Source organism: Sarcophilus harrisii, chromosome 2 (genome assembly GCF_902635505.1).
Source record: "Sarcophilus harrisii chromosome 2, mSarHar1.11, whole genome shotgun sequence".
NCBI lineage: Eukaryota > Metazoa > Chordata > Mammalia > Dasyuromorphia > Dasyuridae > Sarcophilus > Sarcophilus harrisii.
Genome location: NC_045427.1, coordinates 479,979,702 through 479,997,923, shown reverse-complemented (window position 1 = coordinate 479,997,923; position 18,222 = coordinate 479,979,702). Strand labels below are relative to the sequence as shown.

General features: G+C 39.1%; 1 protein-coding gene across 1 annotated transcript; it reads right to left on the bottom strand.

Annotated features, from left to right (window-relative positions):
- Positions 1-363: 363 nt before the first annotated feature.
- Positions 364-17,963, bottom strand: ENDOG (endonuclease G). The gene is made up of 3 exons (XM_031954761.1): positions 17,219-17,963; positions 16,370-16,479; positions 364-4,318 (listed from the first exon to the last, which is right to left on the bottom strand). Exons 1-3 carry the CDS (start codon positions 17,717-17,719, stop codon positions 4,036-4,038), a joined length of 894 nt encoding a protein of 297 aa, XP_031810621.1. The 5' UTR covers positions 17,720-17,963; the 3' UTR covers positions 364-4,035.
- Positions 17,964-18,222: the final 259 nt, after the last annotated feature.

Sequence of the window (18,222 nt, the reverse complement as noted above, 5' to 3'; positions counted from 1 at the left end):
TATTCAAATATTTCTCCACAGGATTTCTGTGGCACTAGTGTATCCAGTAAATCCTGGATGGATAATTTAATTAATCCCTACCAAAACAAAAGGCAACCCAATAAATCCTGGATGAAACCACCATGGTGTTACTTGGAAATGGTACTGATTCCTTCAAGTGTCTCTAGGTTCTCTTCCTTTTCCTGGGCTAGACCCATTTGCTCCAACTGAGTTCAGTTCAACAAGTTAAGGCAGTGGCTACTTGGATTCCCACAGTTCCAAAGACGGTATAGTGTGTATGTTAGGTAATACACTCCACTGAAGCCCTAGGGCCCTGCCCTGCTGAATTTACAATTTACAGAAAACCAAACACCATGACACCACTGACTCTTAAAGATAGAACTTTTACTAAGTGACAAGACAAAAGCAAGAATTACCAAAAGAAGGCAAAAGCATGTACAATCAACATTTACCTAATAGAAAGATAGTTTGCTCAATTAAAGCAGAAGCATAAATGATTATAATGTAGCAACTCAACCATAAACTTGAGCCACACTTTCCTACCGATGCATATAAAACCTAGTAGGAAGATAGATGAGTAGAGACCCATGTGCTTAGGGCAGTGCATGACTCCAGAAGGCAAGCATTGATGTCCTTGGGTTCTTTGGCGATTACCTCCTTGCTATTTGCACCCTATCTATCTGGCCCTCACAGGTGGGCTTCTCTGTGTTTCTCAGCCATTGAAACAGTGAGGAGCTCTATAAGCTTATATCCTCATTTGTCCAGGTGCTAAGAAAATGTTACATTCTTTCAGTTCCCTAATGCCAGAAATCTGCAAAGTTCTAATAGATCTGTTCTAAATACTTTCCTCCCTCCTCTCATACTATAAATAGTGAGAGGGTCACAGAGCATTCTCCACCCAGCACTTCACATAGCAAGGGATCCCATTTTATCCAATTAATTCTGAATAAAAAGATGCAAAGACTGTCTTTCTTCCTCTATATCCTTCCCCCCAAAAACAGAGGAGAACAACCCAAGAAATCTAAAAAGTTTTTCATCTTTCAGGACAAAAGGAGTTATATGGCAATCTTGCTTTTCTCTGAGCGATCAGCTCTCACAAAGAATTGCTTCTCTGGCAGTAACACAGCTGCAGACCCTGCCTGCCAGTTTTGATCACTTCCGGTCAGCTATTCTTTCATTCAGTGAGTCTCCTTTCCTGCCTCTATGTTCCTCGGGCCATGTCCTGTCCTTTCTTTTTCTTTCTCTGTTCTTACGTTTCTCAATACCTCATATCAGAATCTCCTTGCAAGAAACCCAACTCAAATTCCACATTTCTGTCAGGTATGACCAGCAGGCCTTATATGATCTTCCCATGATTCCCACTTATTTTACTTATAATTTATTGGCTATGTTCTTCACAACTCTTAAGTCACACACTTCTGGTAGATCACAGTGTCCTGCAGCCATCACTACTTCAGTCAGTGCTCTAGTTTTAAACGGTCCTTTCAGTGAATTTATCTGAGGATCAGTTCTCTCTTAGCTCCTCCTCAGATGATCTGTCTCCTCAACATTTTATCCAGTCATGTGTTTAATGACTATTTAGAGATGATAAATTGAAAATTCAGGACTACGGGGCTGGATTGGCATTTGTTGATTTATTGATCAGGATGGACAGTGTTACTTGATAAGTGCTTCACTTTCAGAAAACTGGAGCACTATCTTCAGTTTGAGGCAAGCGTTTTAGAGCAAGTTTCATGACCCTTATTTTATTCAAATTTTTTTTCTTCAACTTTTTAAGACAGTTTCATTGAAAGACATCATACTCCACCCCAAAGCTCCCACAGAAGACAGACACTGTGGGGTTATTCCTGGATATGTGATGGGTGAAGCCTGCCAATCAGCTTTCCTACTTTAATCATTTCCGCTAACTAGGAGTCGGACTTCTGAAAAGTCTCCATCCTTGGTATTCTACGGTTCTTATATTTTAAAAGGAATGTTGACATATTGAAATTTGTCTGTAAGATCAAGAATAACATGCTAAGAGAACTCATCACCATGACCCCTGCGAGGAAAAGTTAAAGGAATTGGGATGCTTAACCTGGAAAAGATGTAACTATGATCAGTCTTTATCTTAAGGGTCACAAGAACAAAGTTAGCCTGTTGTATATAACTTAAGAAAGCACAGCTAGAACTAGTGGTGGCAAATTAAAGGAAGGCAGATTTCAGGTAAATATAACATTTCAAGCTATTCAAACACGAAATAGTCATATACAATTTTTTTATATAAAAAAGAAAAATAACTTGTCATACTATAACAAACCCCTCATCACTGGAAGTGTTCAAGGAGATTAAAATGCCTCTTATGGAGGATTATATGTGTACCATCCTGAGCCTGATAATTCACTAAGACCAACATCTTAATCTGATTCTGGAATCCTTCAAACAAATGGTAGCTGGATTTAAGTATTGAGAGATCTCTTAGGCTTTGTACTATCAATTTCTGGAGGGGTGAGGTACTTCTATAAAATAATGGGGATAGTATTCTTCAATACTAATTAACTGGATCTAAAAAGTTCCCCAAAATGATTCTGGAAATGGTTTAAGAATTCTGGGAATGGTCTAAAAAAGGGAAATTTTTTACTTATTGTAAAATGGCTTTTAATCATACCATGGAAGTTCCTGGTAGATTTTGCCTTTCAGACTTGCAAAATCTATAATTGCTCAAGTAATCGAAGTTGTTTTTTATTTTTTATATGTGCATCATAGCGGGTTACAAATTCATCCCCTACTAAGAGTCGGGATGATTTCTTTTTCCCCTAAATTGTTAATACAACTTTTTAAATTTAACCATTTACCTACTTAGTATTGCAGCATATGGTGTAACAGGTAGGTCAACACCTATTTGCTACCAAACTATTAACCAGTTTTCCCAGGAGAATGCTGTGTTCTTTGATCATCAAAGACTAAAGGGCAGTATGGTTTTCCTTCCAAATTTTAATGACTACATTCTACTGATAAAGTTTTCTATATTTTACCCGTACTAAACAGATTTGTTCATTGCTATTTTAATCATTTAAGATCTGGCAAAACCAAACTAACCTCATTCCTACTTTTTTCATTATTTCCTAGTTAATCTTCATGTTTTATTCCTCAAAATGTAATTCATCTGGCTCAACTATTAAGTTATCCCTTGGTAATATCCTTCACATACATTTTTATTATTCTAATTACATAAAGTATACTCTTAGTCATCTAGTCTATCGTTGGAGCTACAGATTTGAGAAATATAATTTTTAACACAATGAATGCTTGAACACTGTAAAATTTTTCCTATTTTCTTTTTAATGTCTTATCAGCCTCCTCATTTCAAATAGGAAAATGAAGTCCAAAAAGACAAAAATAACTTTCCCAAAAAACCTAAGGGTAGTGGGCAGCAGGGATGGAAACAAAATAAGTCTTTCATAGATGATGAAGGTGCCCAATGGAAGTGGCTTGACTCCATCAAGCTGTAGAATCCTTGGAATTTTCTGAACCTCTCCTACCTAAGTACATGCCCATTCTCCATGTCTAGTAGGCCATAAATTACAACCAGCAGCAAACCCTTTCTTTCTTACAAAGCTGAAACTCTACTCCAAGGGGTACAAGGAGCATCCCCTTTAACCTATTAAAGGTAGGTCCAACAAAATACAAACCACAGGTACAGACTCTTCCCCATCATAATATGAAGTGCCTGAGAACCTCCTGAAACAATTCTAGGGAAGACAAGACATTCCTCAACAGAGATGAAAAAGTCCCAGCCTGATCTATCCTCCAGAAGCAGGACTAGGTACTCAAGGGTAAGGTCAGACTTTTAGTCTAGCATCCTAAGATACCTAGGAATAAATAGGGAAGATTCAGGTATCCATCCCTAGAAATTCCGGCATTTTACATATTGGAAAATGATTTGTTCAGTCATACAGATAGTTAAGGATCAGAGCAATTACCCTGTCCAATATTCTATCCACTGCACTGAGCTGTCCCTTATTCTGTTCCTCTTCAGGTTCCTTTGCCCTGCTATCACTTGGCTCCAGGGGCAATGGCCTTCAGGTTGCTTGTCCGTGTAAGAATGTTGGGTACAAAGAGCAACCCAGAGGCCCGCTCAATGCTTTCAATGGGAACCAGGAAGCGCTCCAATGGGATGTTCTCATCCACAGGAGCATTGGGCATCACATATGAACGGAGCTCGATCTGCCCCCCAGGAGCCTCCAGGATCAGCACCTTGAAGAAGTGAGTGGGGACCGCTACATTGTTCTTGCCAATCACCTGGTACTTCACATACATCTTCCCATCAGCTTCCCTCCTAGGCAGAACAGAAAAGACAGGGAAAAGCAGTGGATCAATAGACATTCATGCATGTCACAACAATGTCCCCAGTAGACCCAGGTCCTTGCCCTCAAAATTACAATCCAGTTAAAGCTGTCAACAAGCACTTATCCGATCCTTACCATGTGCTGGGCACTGTCCCGAGTACTGGGGACACAAAACTGGGCCCCAGGGAGCTCAGAGTTTGACAGGCAAAATAATGTGCCAGCCACTATGTATAAACAAAAAATACATCCCTACAGTGAATGGAGAATGATTTCAAAGGGAAAGGCACCAAGATTAAGGAAGATTGGGAAGGATTTCTTGCAGAAAGGGGCTTTAATTTGAAACCTGAAGGAAATCAGGGAAGCCAGGAGGAGGGCCCAAGAAGGGCAAGATTCCTGCCATTGATGTTAGTCAGTGAACACTGACTGACTCAGGAAATGGAGCATCACATGTGAGGAACAAGAGGGCCAGTGTCACTGAAAAGCAGAGGATGTGATGAGCTGGAGAGTGAGGGGAATACTGGGGATAAAGAAAGGGGACAATCTAAAAAGCCAAACACCTGGAGGAAATGGGGAGGACGAGATCAGGGCATCAATTTGAGAGCTGAGGAAAGGAAGAAAAGAAGGGCATCATGCTATCACGACAGTTCAGGGAGAGATGTTGTAAATGTACAAGCAGTAGGGCTTGCCGAATGACTGAATGTGGTGGGTGAGAGGGAAGGGAGGGGGTGTGGTGAGAGGAGTCCTGGAGGATGGCAACAAGGAAGAGCCACGTCCAGAAGAGATGATCAGCAGCAGGTCATGGCAATTAGGTGGCACAGGGGATAAAATACCAGCCCCAAAGTCAGAATGACCTAGGTTCAAATTAAGTCTCAGTTATAACTGGCCTAGGCAAGTCACTTAGCTCTGATTGTCTCAAAAAAATAAAAGGATCTAAGATCTCATGGCAGAAGAGGTGAATGACGAGCTTATGGTAAAAATAAAGGAATTCAGAGTTACTGAACATGGAAATGTACAGCTGAGGTGGGATTAAGGAGTAGGAGAATACAGCGCTAGAGCAAGTATTGGTATGTATGTTGAATGAAAGTTAAAGAAGAAAAGAGTGAGCACTAAGAACTGAGGAAATAAAGTATCTTGAAGATTGGCAGACAGCCCACAGAAGGCTGATTAGTTGTAATGCAAACTGAACCAACTTCAAAGGAAGGGCTACTCAGTGATGGTGGTAGAGTCTGGAAGTAGCAATGGGCGCAAGGAATACCCAATTTCCCAGCCATTACTAGTAAGTGGTCAGGGAAGTTGAGACAGCAAGGCTCAGTGAGAGGAAGAAGTGAGAAGGAGCAAGAAAGGAAAAAGTGTAAGATGAAAACTCCTGTGTTACCTATGCAGCAGATTACAGGATGCAGTGGAATTGCTGGGTAGCTTTAGAGTGGTTGAGGGAAAAAGGGAATAAAGAAGCAGTTAGTAAAAAAACCAAAAATGGGATGCAAGCAATGGCAGCTGGGGGTTCAGAATCAATGGGAGGAAGGAAGAGGAACAGATAGGTAATAAGCATTTATATAGCACCTACTACATATCAAGCCCTGTTTCTTTCCAGTTGGACCCCCTCTCCCAAGGTAGATTTTAGACACAGCAGGAAAGCACTGAACTTGAAGTCAGGACAGAACTCGGTTTGAATCCATGTGCTGATATTTGTTGGCTATTATGTTAGGCAAATTATGTATCCTTCAGACTCAAGTTTCCATATCTGTAAAATGGGAATAATAGTAGCTACTCTGAAAGTAGCTATGAAAGCATTTTGCAAACCTTAAAGTGCTACATAAATGTTAGGTGTTATTATAGACTTCCAGACTCCAGGAGTCTCCTCCATGCCACAATAAAAACTTGGGGAAGAAATAGTTGAAACAAAATACACAACTGGAGGTCCCAGAGCATGGGGTGATCTGATTGGCAATGACCCAGCAGTAGCTTTAGTTAATAATAACTATAAGCTAGTAGAGCTAACAAGAAATATTTGGCTTTTGAAGAAACCAAAGATCCCTTTATGGGCTTTAAAAAATTACATACATATATTTTTTCAATCAGCAAAAATACCTTTCCTTTTTCTCTCATGGCAACCCCGAGTTAAGAATGAAAAACAAAACTCATTACAAATATGTCATATCAAGAAAAACAAGTTTCTGCATTGGTCACATTGAAAAAATGTCTCATTCTGTATTCAGTCATATACTTCTGAAAGGAAGTTTCATCATTAGTCTTCTGGGATTGTGACTGCTCATTCCACTAAGCAGAATCCCTAATATTCCAAAGTTGTCTTTACAGTATCACTGTCATAGTAGAAACTATTCTCTTGATTTTGTTCACTCCATTTTACACCTGTTCATGTAAGTTATCCCAGGCAGAATTCTCCAAAACCATCCCTTTCATAATCTCTTACAACCCAATAGTCTTCTATCACATAACTTGTTCAAACATTCCACAATTTATGGGCATCCTTAGATTTTTCTGTTCTTTGTCACTTCAAAAAGAACTATATATACACATTCTTAAGAGTTTCTTTTGTTTAGGTGTAGTCCCTTCCTTTAATCTATTCTCCAATTCCTGCTAACTTCTGTATTTATATGCATATATATATGTGTGTGTATTTTTTGATTACATCAGATAAAGTTTGGGTCAAATGTCATCTACTCCACCCATCCTTTTTGTACAGATTTCTACTTGTGCACCTGATTATTTGACATCCTTTCCCCTAATACCTTACCCACAGTATTTTTCTCTCCCTGCCCTTTACACTTTTTTCTCAAGATCTAGATATACACAGCCACTTTGATATCTTGTCTAATTAGACTGCCTCCTCCCCCATTAACTGCTAATGATTGTAGGATTCCATAGAAAACATAGGTATCATCTCCTTATATTTGAATGTAAATAGCTCATCCTTGTTTAGTGCATTTTAACTGTTTAATCATATTTATTTTTTATGACCTTTTAATTCTTGTGCTTGAACTTCACAATTTCTATGTAGACCTGGTGTTTTTATCCAAAATGTTTGGAAGGCCACTATTTCATTAAGATTCAATTTTCCCCCCATAGGATTAAACTCCATTATATGGGCTAAGTTCTTGGCAGAAAGTTTTTTGCCTTTTGCCTTCTGAAATGACACAAGCAACACAAACTCTCTGCTCCTTTGTAGAAGTGGATGCTAAATCTTAGGACTTTTAACTGTGGCTCTTCAGTATTTGAATTTTTTTTTTTCTGGCTGCCTGTAGTATCAGCCATACTGTTCCTGGGAGTTTTCATTTGGCAATTTCTTTCAGGAAATGACTAGTGAATTCTATTTTCACCTTATACTCTGGTTCTAAGAGATCTGGACAGTTTTTTCTTTTGTTTTTTAAGATTTCTTTGGTAAAGGCTTTCAGGTATTCCAACGATTTTTTCTCCCTCTTGGATTTGTTTCCCAAGTTAGTTGTTATTGCTAAGAAACATCTTATAATTTCTTCAATTTTCTTCCCAGTTTTTTGACTTCTGGTATTTGTTTCAATGAGTAATCACTGAGTGATAATTGGTCATTATTTGGTTCACTTTGATTTTTAGAGTTTGGTTCTTGTGCAGTTTTGTACCTCTTATGCCAAGCTGTTGATTTTCTTTCCAACTGTTTCTTCCATAATTTGTGATTTTTTTCCTCTAGAGTTCTCATGTAATTTATAAAAAACATTTTATACTCTTTAAAACTTATACTTTTTCTCTTCTAGGAACTAATTGAACTTGTGCCCATGCTGTACTTTTCTCTGAGGCTTTGCTTGCAAATGTTTTATGTCATCCTCTTTTAGGTTTGTGCCTTGAGCAATTCAATGTAAAATTCATGTAAAGCTTATGATAGGATTCTTTTTGTTTATTCATTTTTCTTATTCTACTTTCTGATTTTATATTTGACATTAGAACTGAATTCTACATATTTCTAGAGGGAATGTTTAGGCTGGTCTTATGACAGCTTTCTTAAGGAATTGAGAGTTCTTTCCACCAATGCAGAGAAAATTAAAGAAATAATAAGGGGTTACTTTACCCAACTTTATGCCAATAAATTTGATAACCTAAACGAAATGGATGACAACCTCCAAAAATATAGGCTTCCCAGATTATCAGAGGAGGAAGTAAATTGCTTAAATAGTCCCATTTCAGAAAAAGAAATAGAACAAGGAATTGAGTGTTGTGTCATTTCAGGATCTCAGAGCTCCCAACATGGTCTGATCCAGAACAGTCCAGATTGTTTTCAAACAATCAGATTTTTCAAACAAACAGACTGTTTTCCTATCCTTCATTTGCAGAGCTGGGATTTAAGTTCCTGGTTTGGATTTGGGTCTGAATAAGAGTAGATTGCTGCTATACTCAGTTACTCTCATCCACCTGAGAAGCGGCTGAGTTAAGAGGACAGAACTGCAGGTTTCCCTTTGGTCTTGAATTTCTCCTGGTCATTCTTCTAGTTTTTAGACAGTGCTAGAAGCCAGAAATGAAACTTTACATTGCTCCTAGGATCTGAGCTACATCAGGACTTACGACCGTTCCCTATCATAGAACCAGTTTTCAATATTGGTCTGTCCTAGATCTGTGACTCTTTTGAGCCAGAGTTTTCAAAGTTTTTCATTTTGTGAATTTTAACTTTGCAAGTTCTAAAAGCAGTTCCATTCAAAATGGCTAATTCTCAAATAAGTCCTCTCAGTTCCATGTCTGGTACTGCTTCACACATGGATTTTAAAAGTTTTTCAAGCATCAAATGTCTTTTTCTGCCTTTTTTAATCTACTTTTTTGTTTCTGTCTCTGAGTCAATTCTTTACGTCCTTTACATTTGGTATAATAGTTTTTCTACATACCCACTCTTCCTATTAGATAGTATATATGATGATAGGAGAATGTCACCTGGATAAACTGGGATTTATAAAGTTACACATTTGCTTCATATTGAGTAACTATAATGTACTGATTAGTCTTGCATTTGCATCATTATGTAAACAGAGCTGAGGGTTAAAAGTATTGTGAAATGGTGACATGTTAGGATCAATAGGAACTCAGATCCCCTTCATTTACTCCCCATTAAAGTTTTTAAATTTAACATTTTAAAGAGAAGTAAGGAGAATCACCTGGAAAAGTCCTTTATCTTGCCCATAAATTCTGCAGAAACTCTGAAATAGACAATGGAGTAGGAGAAAAAGAGAGAAACAGGGAGAGAGAAAGTGTGTCTGTATTTAGTCATTTTCAGTCGTGTCTTAACTTTTTGTGATTCCCTCTGGGGTTTTCTTGGCAAAGATACTGGAATAGTTTGCTATTTTCTTCTCCAGCTCATTGCATGGATGAGGAAACTAAGAAAAACAGGATTAAATGACTGTCGCAAAGTCCCAGAGACTGCAGTCAAATTCAAACTCAGGTCTTCCTGACTTCCAGATCTGGGAGTTCTATCCACTGACCCACAAAGCTGCACCTTAGTGGAAAGTGTGGTTCAAAGTAACTTCATAACAACAAGAGGCCCAAGCAGAACTCAGCAAGGGAGAGACCTACAGCCCAGAAGTGGGCCGGAGCCAGTGGCAGAAGTCATGCCCTGAAGCAAGAGAAAGGACCAAAAAGGCCCTGCAAAACTCAAAAGTACAAAAGCAAAACTTGACCTAAGCACAGCCCTCTCCCTCATCTAGACACTGAGACTGCAATGAAGAACCAAGAAAAGTGAATTGATGAGAAATTCTGCCCAAGATAGAACCGATTACCCTGGAAATGGGTCAAATAAAAACAATGACTCAACAAGACAATAAGAAACATGAAAACAAAATCAAAAGATTGAAGAAAAGAATATATAATATTTTTTAAATTACCTGGAAAAAAAGTCAAGGGAAAAAATCCAAGAATTATCAGACTATCATGACTGCCCAAGGGGAAAAAAAGGGGGTGCCATGTTTGAAGGAATTATAAATGAAAATTCATTGCTTACAACTCTTAGAACACAAGGGGGGGGAAATAGAGAGAATTTCCAGCTATTTTCTCAAAGAAGCAACAAAATGAAAACTTCCAAAGAATATCATAGTCAAAATGCAGAGCTTCCAGGTCAGAGAAAAAATACTTCAATTAGTCAAAAAAGAAAGTATTAAAAACATCAAGGAGATACATATAAGGCTTACAAAAGGCTTGGTAGCTGTGATTGAAAAGCCAGGACTATTCCAAAAGGCAAAATATGAAGGTTCAAAACCAAGAATAAATTATCCAGAAAAATTAAATATAATACTGTAAGGTAAAATAAATCTTTAATAAAATAGAGGATTTGCAAGTATTATGAATGAAAAAAGTAAAACTGAGCAAACACCCTGAAATATAAACAAAAGACCCAAGAGAAACAGAAAAGTACACATATTTGTTCAAATGGAAAACAGCTGGGAATGAAATATCTTCTCCTTTAAAACCTACTATCTTAAAAGCTATAGAGAAAGATAAAAATGACAAAAAAGATCTTATGTAGTTCTTCTCTTCTCCCTTCCCCTCCATTAACAGTTGCAAAAGAAAATAATTGGGAAGGACAGTGAACTATTCTAGGGAAGAAAGGAGTTGTGGTGGAAGAATCACTACCACATAAAATGAAAAGTATTTAAACATTAAGGAATGAAGAGAAAGGGTACCCTATTTTCATCTAAAAAGAATAAAAAATTAGCTATACAAAGATTAGGGTATAGAAAGTCCTTAATCTCAAAGAGATAATAGGAGAAGATAAGAACAAGGGAAAAGAGAAGTAAGGAAACAGTCATAACAAAAATAAACTCTGATATCAAAGAGAGGAGAGGGGGAGAAAACATTACAAAGAAAAGAAGAATAAAACCTTGGGATCAAGAGTATAGCAAAGAAAAGAAATGCTGCAACAGGGTAGGGTCTCCCCAACAGATATCAAGCAAACTCAGTTTCTTTCACCACTTTCCTCTTTATAAAAATGGGAGTGGAGACAAAAAGAAGAATAATTACAAAAGAACAGAAGAGAGGAAAATATACAATTAAGCATAAGCAAGAATGAGGTTAATTCAATCACAAAATGGAAGAGAGCAGAATCGATCAGAAAACAGAATCCAAGAACAGTTGTTTACAGGAAACATACTTAAAATATAAATGTCCACCTAGAGTCAAAATGAGGGATTAGAATGAAAATAGTTTTGCTTCAGTTGAACTACAAACAAATCCACCAGTAATAATCATGATTTCAGGTAAAGCTAAAGGAAAGCCCATTTACAAGCACTGTAACAAATCAATGGCAACATTTTAATATATATGTACTATATAGTAGAACATCTAAATACTTCAAAAGGACAAGATAACTGAATTAAAGAGAGAAACACATAATAAAATTATAATACTAATACAACTTACAGGCCTAGACAGATTTAACCAAAAGATAAACAAGGAAAAGAATTAAGTATCTGAAGAGAACTTTGGAAAAATTAGGAAAAACATCTACTTCCCAGGACTGTTATGAAGCTTAAGTGAAATAATATTTGTAAAACACTTAGCTCAGAGTTCACATAGAACCATATAGTACCATAGAAATGCTACTTATCACTGCAATTATTAATCTCTATTACTCAATGAGAATACTTCATCTGTGCATGTTACCTTTACAAAAGTTGACCATATATTGGGTCAAAAAGAGTTCAATAAAAAATGTAGAAAAGTGCTAAACATCATTTGCTGATCACAACTAAAGTTTTTGAAGAAAGGTAAAGAACTGAAGACTAACAAATTATAGAAACCATAAAATTTCACAGAAAATCATAATAAAATACTAACATTCATGAAATGTAGCAAAAACATCTCTTAGAAGAAAATTTGTATCTTCAAATGCAACTGAAAAAAGAGAAAGAATAAATGATTTGGACACAAATCTAAACAACCTGAATAAGAATATGTCAACCCCCTCCAACTCACCAAAACAATAGAAATTCTATAAAAATTAAGAAAATGATTAATAAAGTGTAAAGTTAAAAAATATCAAATTGATAAATAATACTAGCACTTTTTTTTAATAACTCATCTGATGTAAATAAAAGGAGAAAGGGAAATCAAAACTATTTTTGTTTACCAAAAACGGAAAAGGACATTTCACAGCTGAATAGAAAACCAAGGGAATTATCAGAAGCTATTCTACCTAACTTCAAGCTATCTTGAACTTATCACTTATCACTTAAAAGGAAGATGGATGAATATTTACCAAAAAATATAAACTATACAAATCAACCTAAAAATAGTTTAAATAACTCAAATATAATAAAAAGAAATTATACAAGCTATAAAAGAACTCCAAAAGGAAAAAAAAAATCAAGATTAGATGATTTGATATATAACTTAAATATAAAGGGGCACATCATAAACAAATCAGAGGAGCAAAGAAATTACCTCTCAAATTTATAGATAAGGGAAGAGTTTATGACCAAACAAAAACAAGAGTGGTTTGTATATGAAAAAATAGACAATTTTTATTATAAAAAATTGAAAATTTTTTGCACAAACAAATCTAAATCAACTAAAATTTGAAGGGTAATACATAACTGTGAAAAATAAAGATCTCATATCCAAGAAATGCAAGGAATTGGTTCAAATTTATAAGACTCTCAATAGAGAAATGGTCAATGAATATAAACAGTTTCAATGGAAGAAACCCAAAGCATCAACCACTTTATGAAAAAATGCTCAAAATCACTATTAGAGAAATGCAAATTAAAGCAAGTCTGAAGCTCATCCTCACACCCATGAGATTCACAAAAAAGAAAAATGAAAACCATTGGCAGGGCTGCAGGAATATATGCACACTAATAGAAATCAAAGAAGAAACTAAAAGATTCATCTATTCTAAAATATTTATAGTCAATCTCTTCATAGTAACCAAAATTTAAACCATATCAGATTGCCTGCTGTCTTGGGAAGGAAGGAGGAGAAAAGAGGAGAAAAATCTGGAACACGAGATTTTGCAAAGGTGAATGTTGAAATCTGCATGTATTTGGAAACGTGATTATCAATTGTGATGGACTTGGCTCTTCTCAACAATGAAGTAAATTCAAGGCAATTCCGATAGACTTGAAATGGAAAATGCCAATTGCATCCAGACAGAGAACTATGGAGACTGACTGTAAATCAAAGCCTAGCATTTTCACTTTTTGTTTAATTTTCCTTCTCATGTTTCTTTTTTTCCCTTTTGGTCTGATTTTTCTTGCACAACATGACAAATATGGAAATATGTTTAAAAGAATTATACACATTTAACCTGTATCAGAAAGGGAGAAAAATATGCAACACAAAGTCTTACCAAAAAAAGTTGAAAACTGTTTTTACATGTATTTTGGAAAAAAAATACTATTTAAAAAAACAAAATATCCTTATTGTGAATACTGATTTTGTATAGATGGGAAGCATGTTGCTTGGGGTTCAAGAGCTACAGGGCTAAGAGGAATGTAATCTCCCCAAAAGTTATCCCTAGCCATATTAAGAATCTGAATTGTAGGAAAATGGTGGTTATCTTCTTCAGGGAATACTCCAGAAAGGAGTTAAAACAGACAAAATAATTTGATGGGGAATCAAGAAAAAAACAGACAAAGAAGATGGTATATGGACTAAGCTTTGAGCTTAACTAGAAAGTCTAATAGGTAGGAAAGGGAAAGTGAGTTCCAGGTATGTGGTGATAAAGCCTGGGAGGACCATGGAAAATCATTCAGTATGGAGGCCATTTTGGTTGGACCACAGAGAGTATAAAGGGAAACATGGGATAAGGCTGTAAAGGTATGATGCTATAATATAAAGTTTTACATGTCAAATAGAAAAGGTTAAATATTTTCCTAAAGGCAAAAGGGAATCACTAGGGCTTTGGAGAAATGGAGTGCCAAGGTCATACCTGGGCTTTAGGAAAATGACTTTGGAAGCTAAGGGGAGGATGAATTGCAGAGGAGAGAGACTTCAGGCAAAGAGATTATTTAAAAAGATGCTGAAATAATCTAAATGAGAGGTGATGATATTCTGAACTATAGTGGTAGCCATGTGAGTGGAGAAAAGAGGGTTTAATATGAGAATAATAATAGCTGATATTTATAAAGTACTTTAAAAGTTTATAAATACTGCAAATGTCTTATCTTATTTGATCATTATAACCACCCTGGAAGATAGGTCTTATTATCAACTCCATTTTACAGATGAGGAAACTGAAGCTGAGAGAGGTTAAGTGACTTCCTCAAAGTCAGACAGCTAGTAGACATCTCAGGCAGGATTTTAACTCCGGTCTTTCAGTTCAAGTCTAGCAGTCTATTCACTCTGGCACCCAGCTGGCTCAAATTTTGTGGAGGTAAAATCGAGCCATCTTTGAGATTTTGTAGCAGGGTGCCTAGAAGAATGGGGAGCCCTTCACAAGGCTAATGAAGATACACAAGTATTTGACTTCTCAAGACAGAAGCTGGGCTTACACCCATAGTTTGGGGTTAGGGACCTGGATGATGCTCTAGCAAAGGAAAATGAGAAGCATCCAGACAGGTAGAAAAACCAGGAAAGACAGAGTCCCAAAGACCCAGAAAAGACAATGATCGACAAGCCAAATGCCATAGAGAACTCGAGGAAAAGTAGGAGCAATTTAGAGACACTAGTAATCAGATGAGAGGGTTTTCTTATTAAAGGTGAGGTTAGTAGCCAGATTACAAGGAATTAAAAAGTGAGAAGAAATGGAAAAAGTTGTAGAGCTTTTTCCAGGACATTATTGGCCAAGAAAGGGAGGAGTACATCATTTGACAGCTATGGAGAGGATATTTTTAAGGATGGGGAAGATACTGGCATGTTTGTAGATAGACGAAAAGGAGTCAATAAATGGGATTACAGATAGAGTACGAGAGGGGGACAAAACTGTCAGGGAGAGAGAGACAAAACTGTCACAGGTGCCAATTCCAGAGTTGATCTTTTCCAGAAATACCACTTCCTTAACCAGAAGATTCAATCAAGAGCAATAATGACACAAGAAAGGAGAGAAGACAGAACTGAGAGCCAAATGGGGAATGGTAGGAAAAGGTTTGGAACAATGCCTAATAGGGAGAAAAATCATCCAAGAGAGAAGAACAAAAAGAGTTGGTAAGTAAGGTTGAAGTGAGACAGAATAACAGATTCATGGTAGACTCAGAATAGCTGTGAATGGAAGAAGTAGATGGGAAAGTAACATCAGGCTGGGACACAGCAAGGCAAGATCATCACAGGGGATGATGAGGGACTGAGAAGACAATATCTGATTCAACCAGTTAACTTTTGTTGTTGTTCAATCATTTCAGACTCTTTAAAACCCTATTTGGGGTTTTCTTGACAAAGATACAGGAGTGGTTTGCCATTACAGATGGGAAAACTGAGGTAAACAGGATGTGAGTGACTTGCCCCAGAGTCACTCAGATAGTACATGTTTGAGGCTGGATTCAAACTCACAAAAGGGGGAGATTTCTCCAGGGTCAAGACTGGGAGGGGAAGACAATGGAGATTAAATAGGAGTGGTGGTGACTTGGTGGGACATTGAGGGACTAAAAGTCACAGTAAAGATGAAGATGAGAGAGAGGCAGAGAGAGAAAGAGGGGAAACAACAGTAGAGCAGCTTCTGAATTCTTGATTCTGGATGTGTAATTTATGAGCAATGATGAGATTGAGGGTTTAACCATCTGTGTGTATGTGGGTGAAGTGGAGTGAAGATGGTTTGACTAACTCCACAAATTTCAATCTGGCATTCTTATAAGCAGTCCCTACATCTGGGCATTCTACAGGACTGATTAAAAAAATATCCCCAGTGTACCTACCTGTAGACTTAAGAGAGGGCAGGGGACAGGCTTTATAACCGTGCTGAGCTAGACCACTCGGACCAACAAATGATATCTGGAGGTACTAAAGGGTGATGAGCTCAGAGGAAAGGGTAAGACTGAAGGTAGTGGGGAGGCCTAAATGGGACTAAATGCAAAGGGTCAGGATCTCTCCCCCTTTCTTGAGACAAAGTTACCTTGGCTTCCTCCTTTACCCAGGGAGCTCACCTGGGTAGGAAGAGAGGACCAGTGCACACATAGACATTGTGATAAGTCTGGGTCAAACTTCTGCAGTACTTTTCCAAATTGTTCCAGGCGTTCTGATTTAGGTGGGGGACCTAAAAGAGAAAAAACACAAAGAGGGAGCCAAGTCGGAATGTCCTATGATTTCAGTCACATCCCCATTTCTTGTCTTGAGCACTGAAATGGCGAAGCACTACTTGGCATTTGGCTGTGGGAAGAAGAAACTCAGGTCTGTGGGTGAAAATGGTAAAATGGTAAAACCAAAGTTTCAAAGTAAGACTGGAAAACACCATTGCAAATATTCTTATCTTGCAGAAATTCTGTAATTGGAAGTATCATTTCCAATTTACCCTGTGCAAAGCTTGTCTGTAGGCAGCTGCTTGCATGCTGACTTTGAACTCCTGCTTGTCTCATTTCCACGAGTTTCGCACAGTGCCTGGCACACACCTGGTTTACAGTAGGTGCTTAATAAATGCTCGATGACCGACCCACACAGATAAGCCATAAACCAGAGTGATGACTAGAGTCGCTCCACTCTAGGGCAGAGCCAAGTCCTTTCACCTCTACATGCCATCATCCCCAGGAAATTCTGGATTTGTCTACGCTGGGGCACATGGCCTCCTCTCATTCCACCAACGGACAAACCCTTGGGAAAATGCGCCCGCTGTACGGGTCCGTGGTAAAGGCCGACCCCCGTATGCCTGGAGTCAGGAGCTTAGATGCTGGCGGCGCTAACTGAAGTCCCTGAGCACGCCCCCCCCCTCCCCCGCCGCGGTTTCCTCCCGTTGTGCAAGCAGGGCTGGGGGCGCGGGGCCCCGGGCTCTCGTCCCTGACCTGCGGAGCCACGTTGCTCAGGTAGAAGGTGTCGTCCATGGCCTTCTGGCTCCACCGGTGGTTGGCGGCTGCCGCCAAATGGCCGCGGTCGAAGCCGCTGCCCCGGTAGTCGGCGTTGGTGGCCCGATGGTAGACGTGCACCGAGTCGTCCTCCTGGAAGCCGCAGGTCTGGCGGTCGCCGGGGCCCCGCAGCCGCTCGGGCTTCAGTTGCTCGATGACCCACAGGGCGCTCCGGCTGCGCGAGTCGTAGCACAGCACGTAGGACTCGCGGCTCTTGAGTTGCGCCAGCCCCGGCAGCCCGTACTTGGCGAGCTCGCCCGGGCCCCCGGCCGGCACCACGGGCCCCGCGGCCGCCGCCGCCACCGGCAGCACGGGTAGCCGGCTCCAGAGCCCTCCCACTCCCGGGCTAGTTTTCCTGTTCATCCAGGCCACGGCCCCCGCTCCCAAGCCGGCCCCGAGGGCCAGGGACAGCCCCGGGACCAGCCAGCGGCCCGCCTGCATGTCTCGCGCCAGGCGCTCTCAAGCCTCTCCAACAGCAAGAACACTTCGACCTCCGCGGCTCTGCCGCGCGCCCCGGACGTCGTTCTTAAAGGGGCTACGACCCCTGGCGCCTAGCTGCTGCTCACACCTGCCGCGTTCCGAAGGGGGTCGCTCGGCAACCCGGAAATTCCGGGATCTGGAGCGGGGGCTGACCCTAACATTTCTCTTACAGTTGGGTGTTGACCTTTTAAGAATCTGGTTTAGGCTCTAGTCACCTGCTACCTAGAGGAATTTGATTGGTACTTCCGATTTCCTGCCTTGGGGCATAGTTCCAGGCGGCTCTAGATTACGCAGGCGTAAATCTCAGCTATGCAAAGATTCTCCCTTTAAGTCCTTTTGACTGGAAGGTTACAAATTTACAAGGTTAGATAGTGGGATTAAAATGCTTAATAAGCAACGGTTGATGGGTACATATGTAGCCAGGTGGCTTTAGTAACTCTACAGAACAAAAGGATACTCATAAA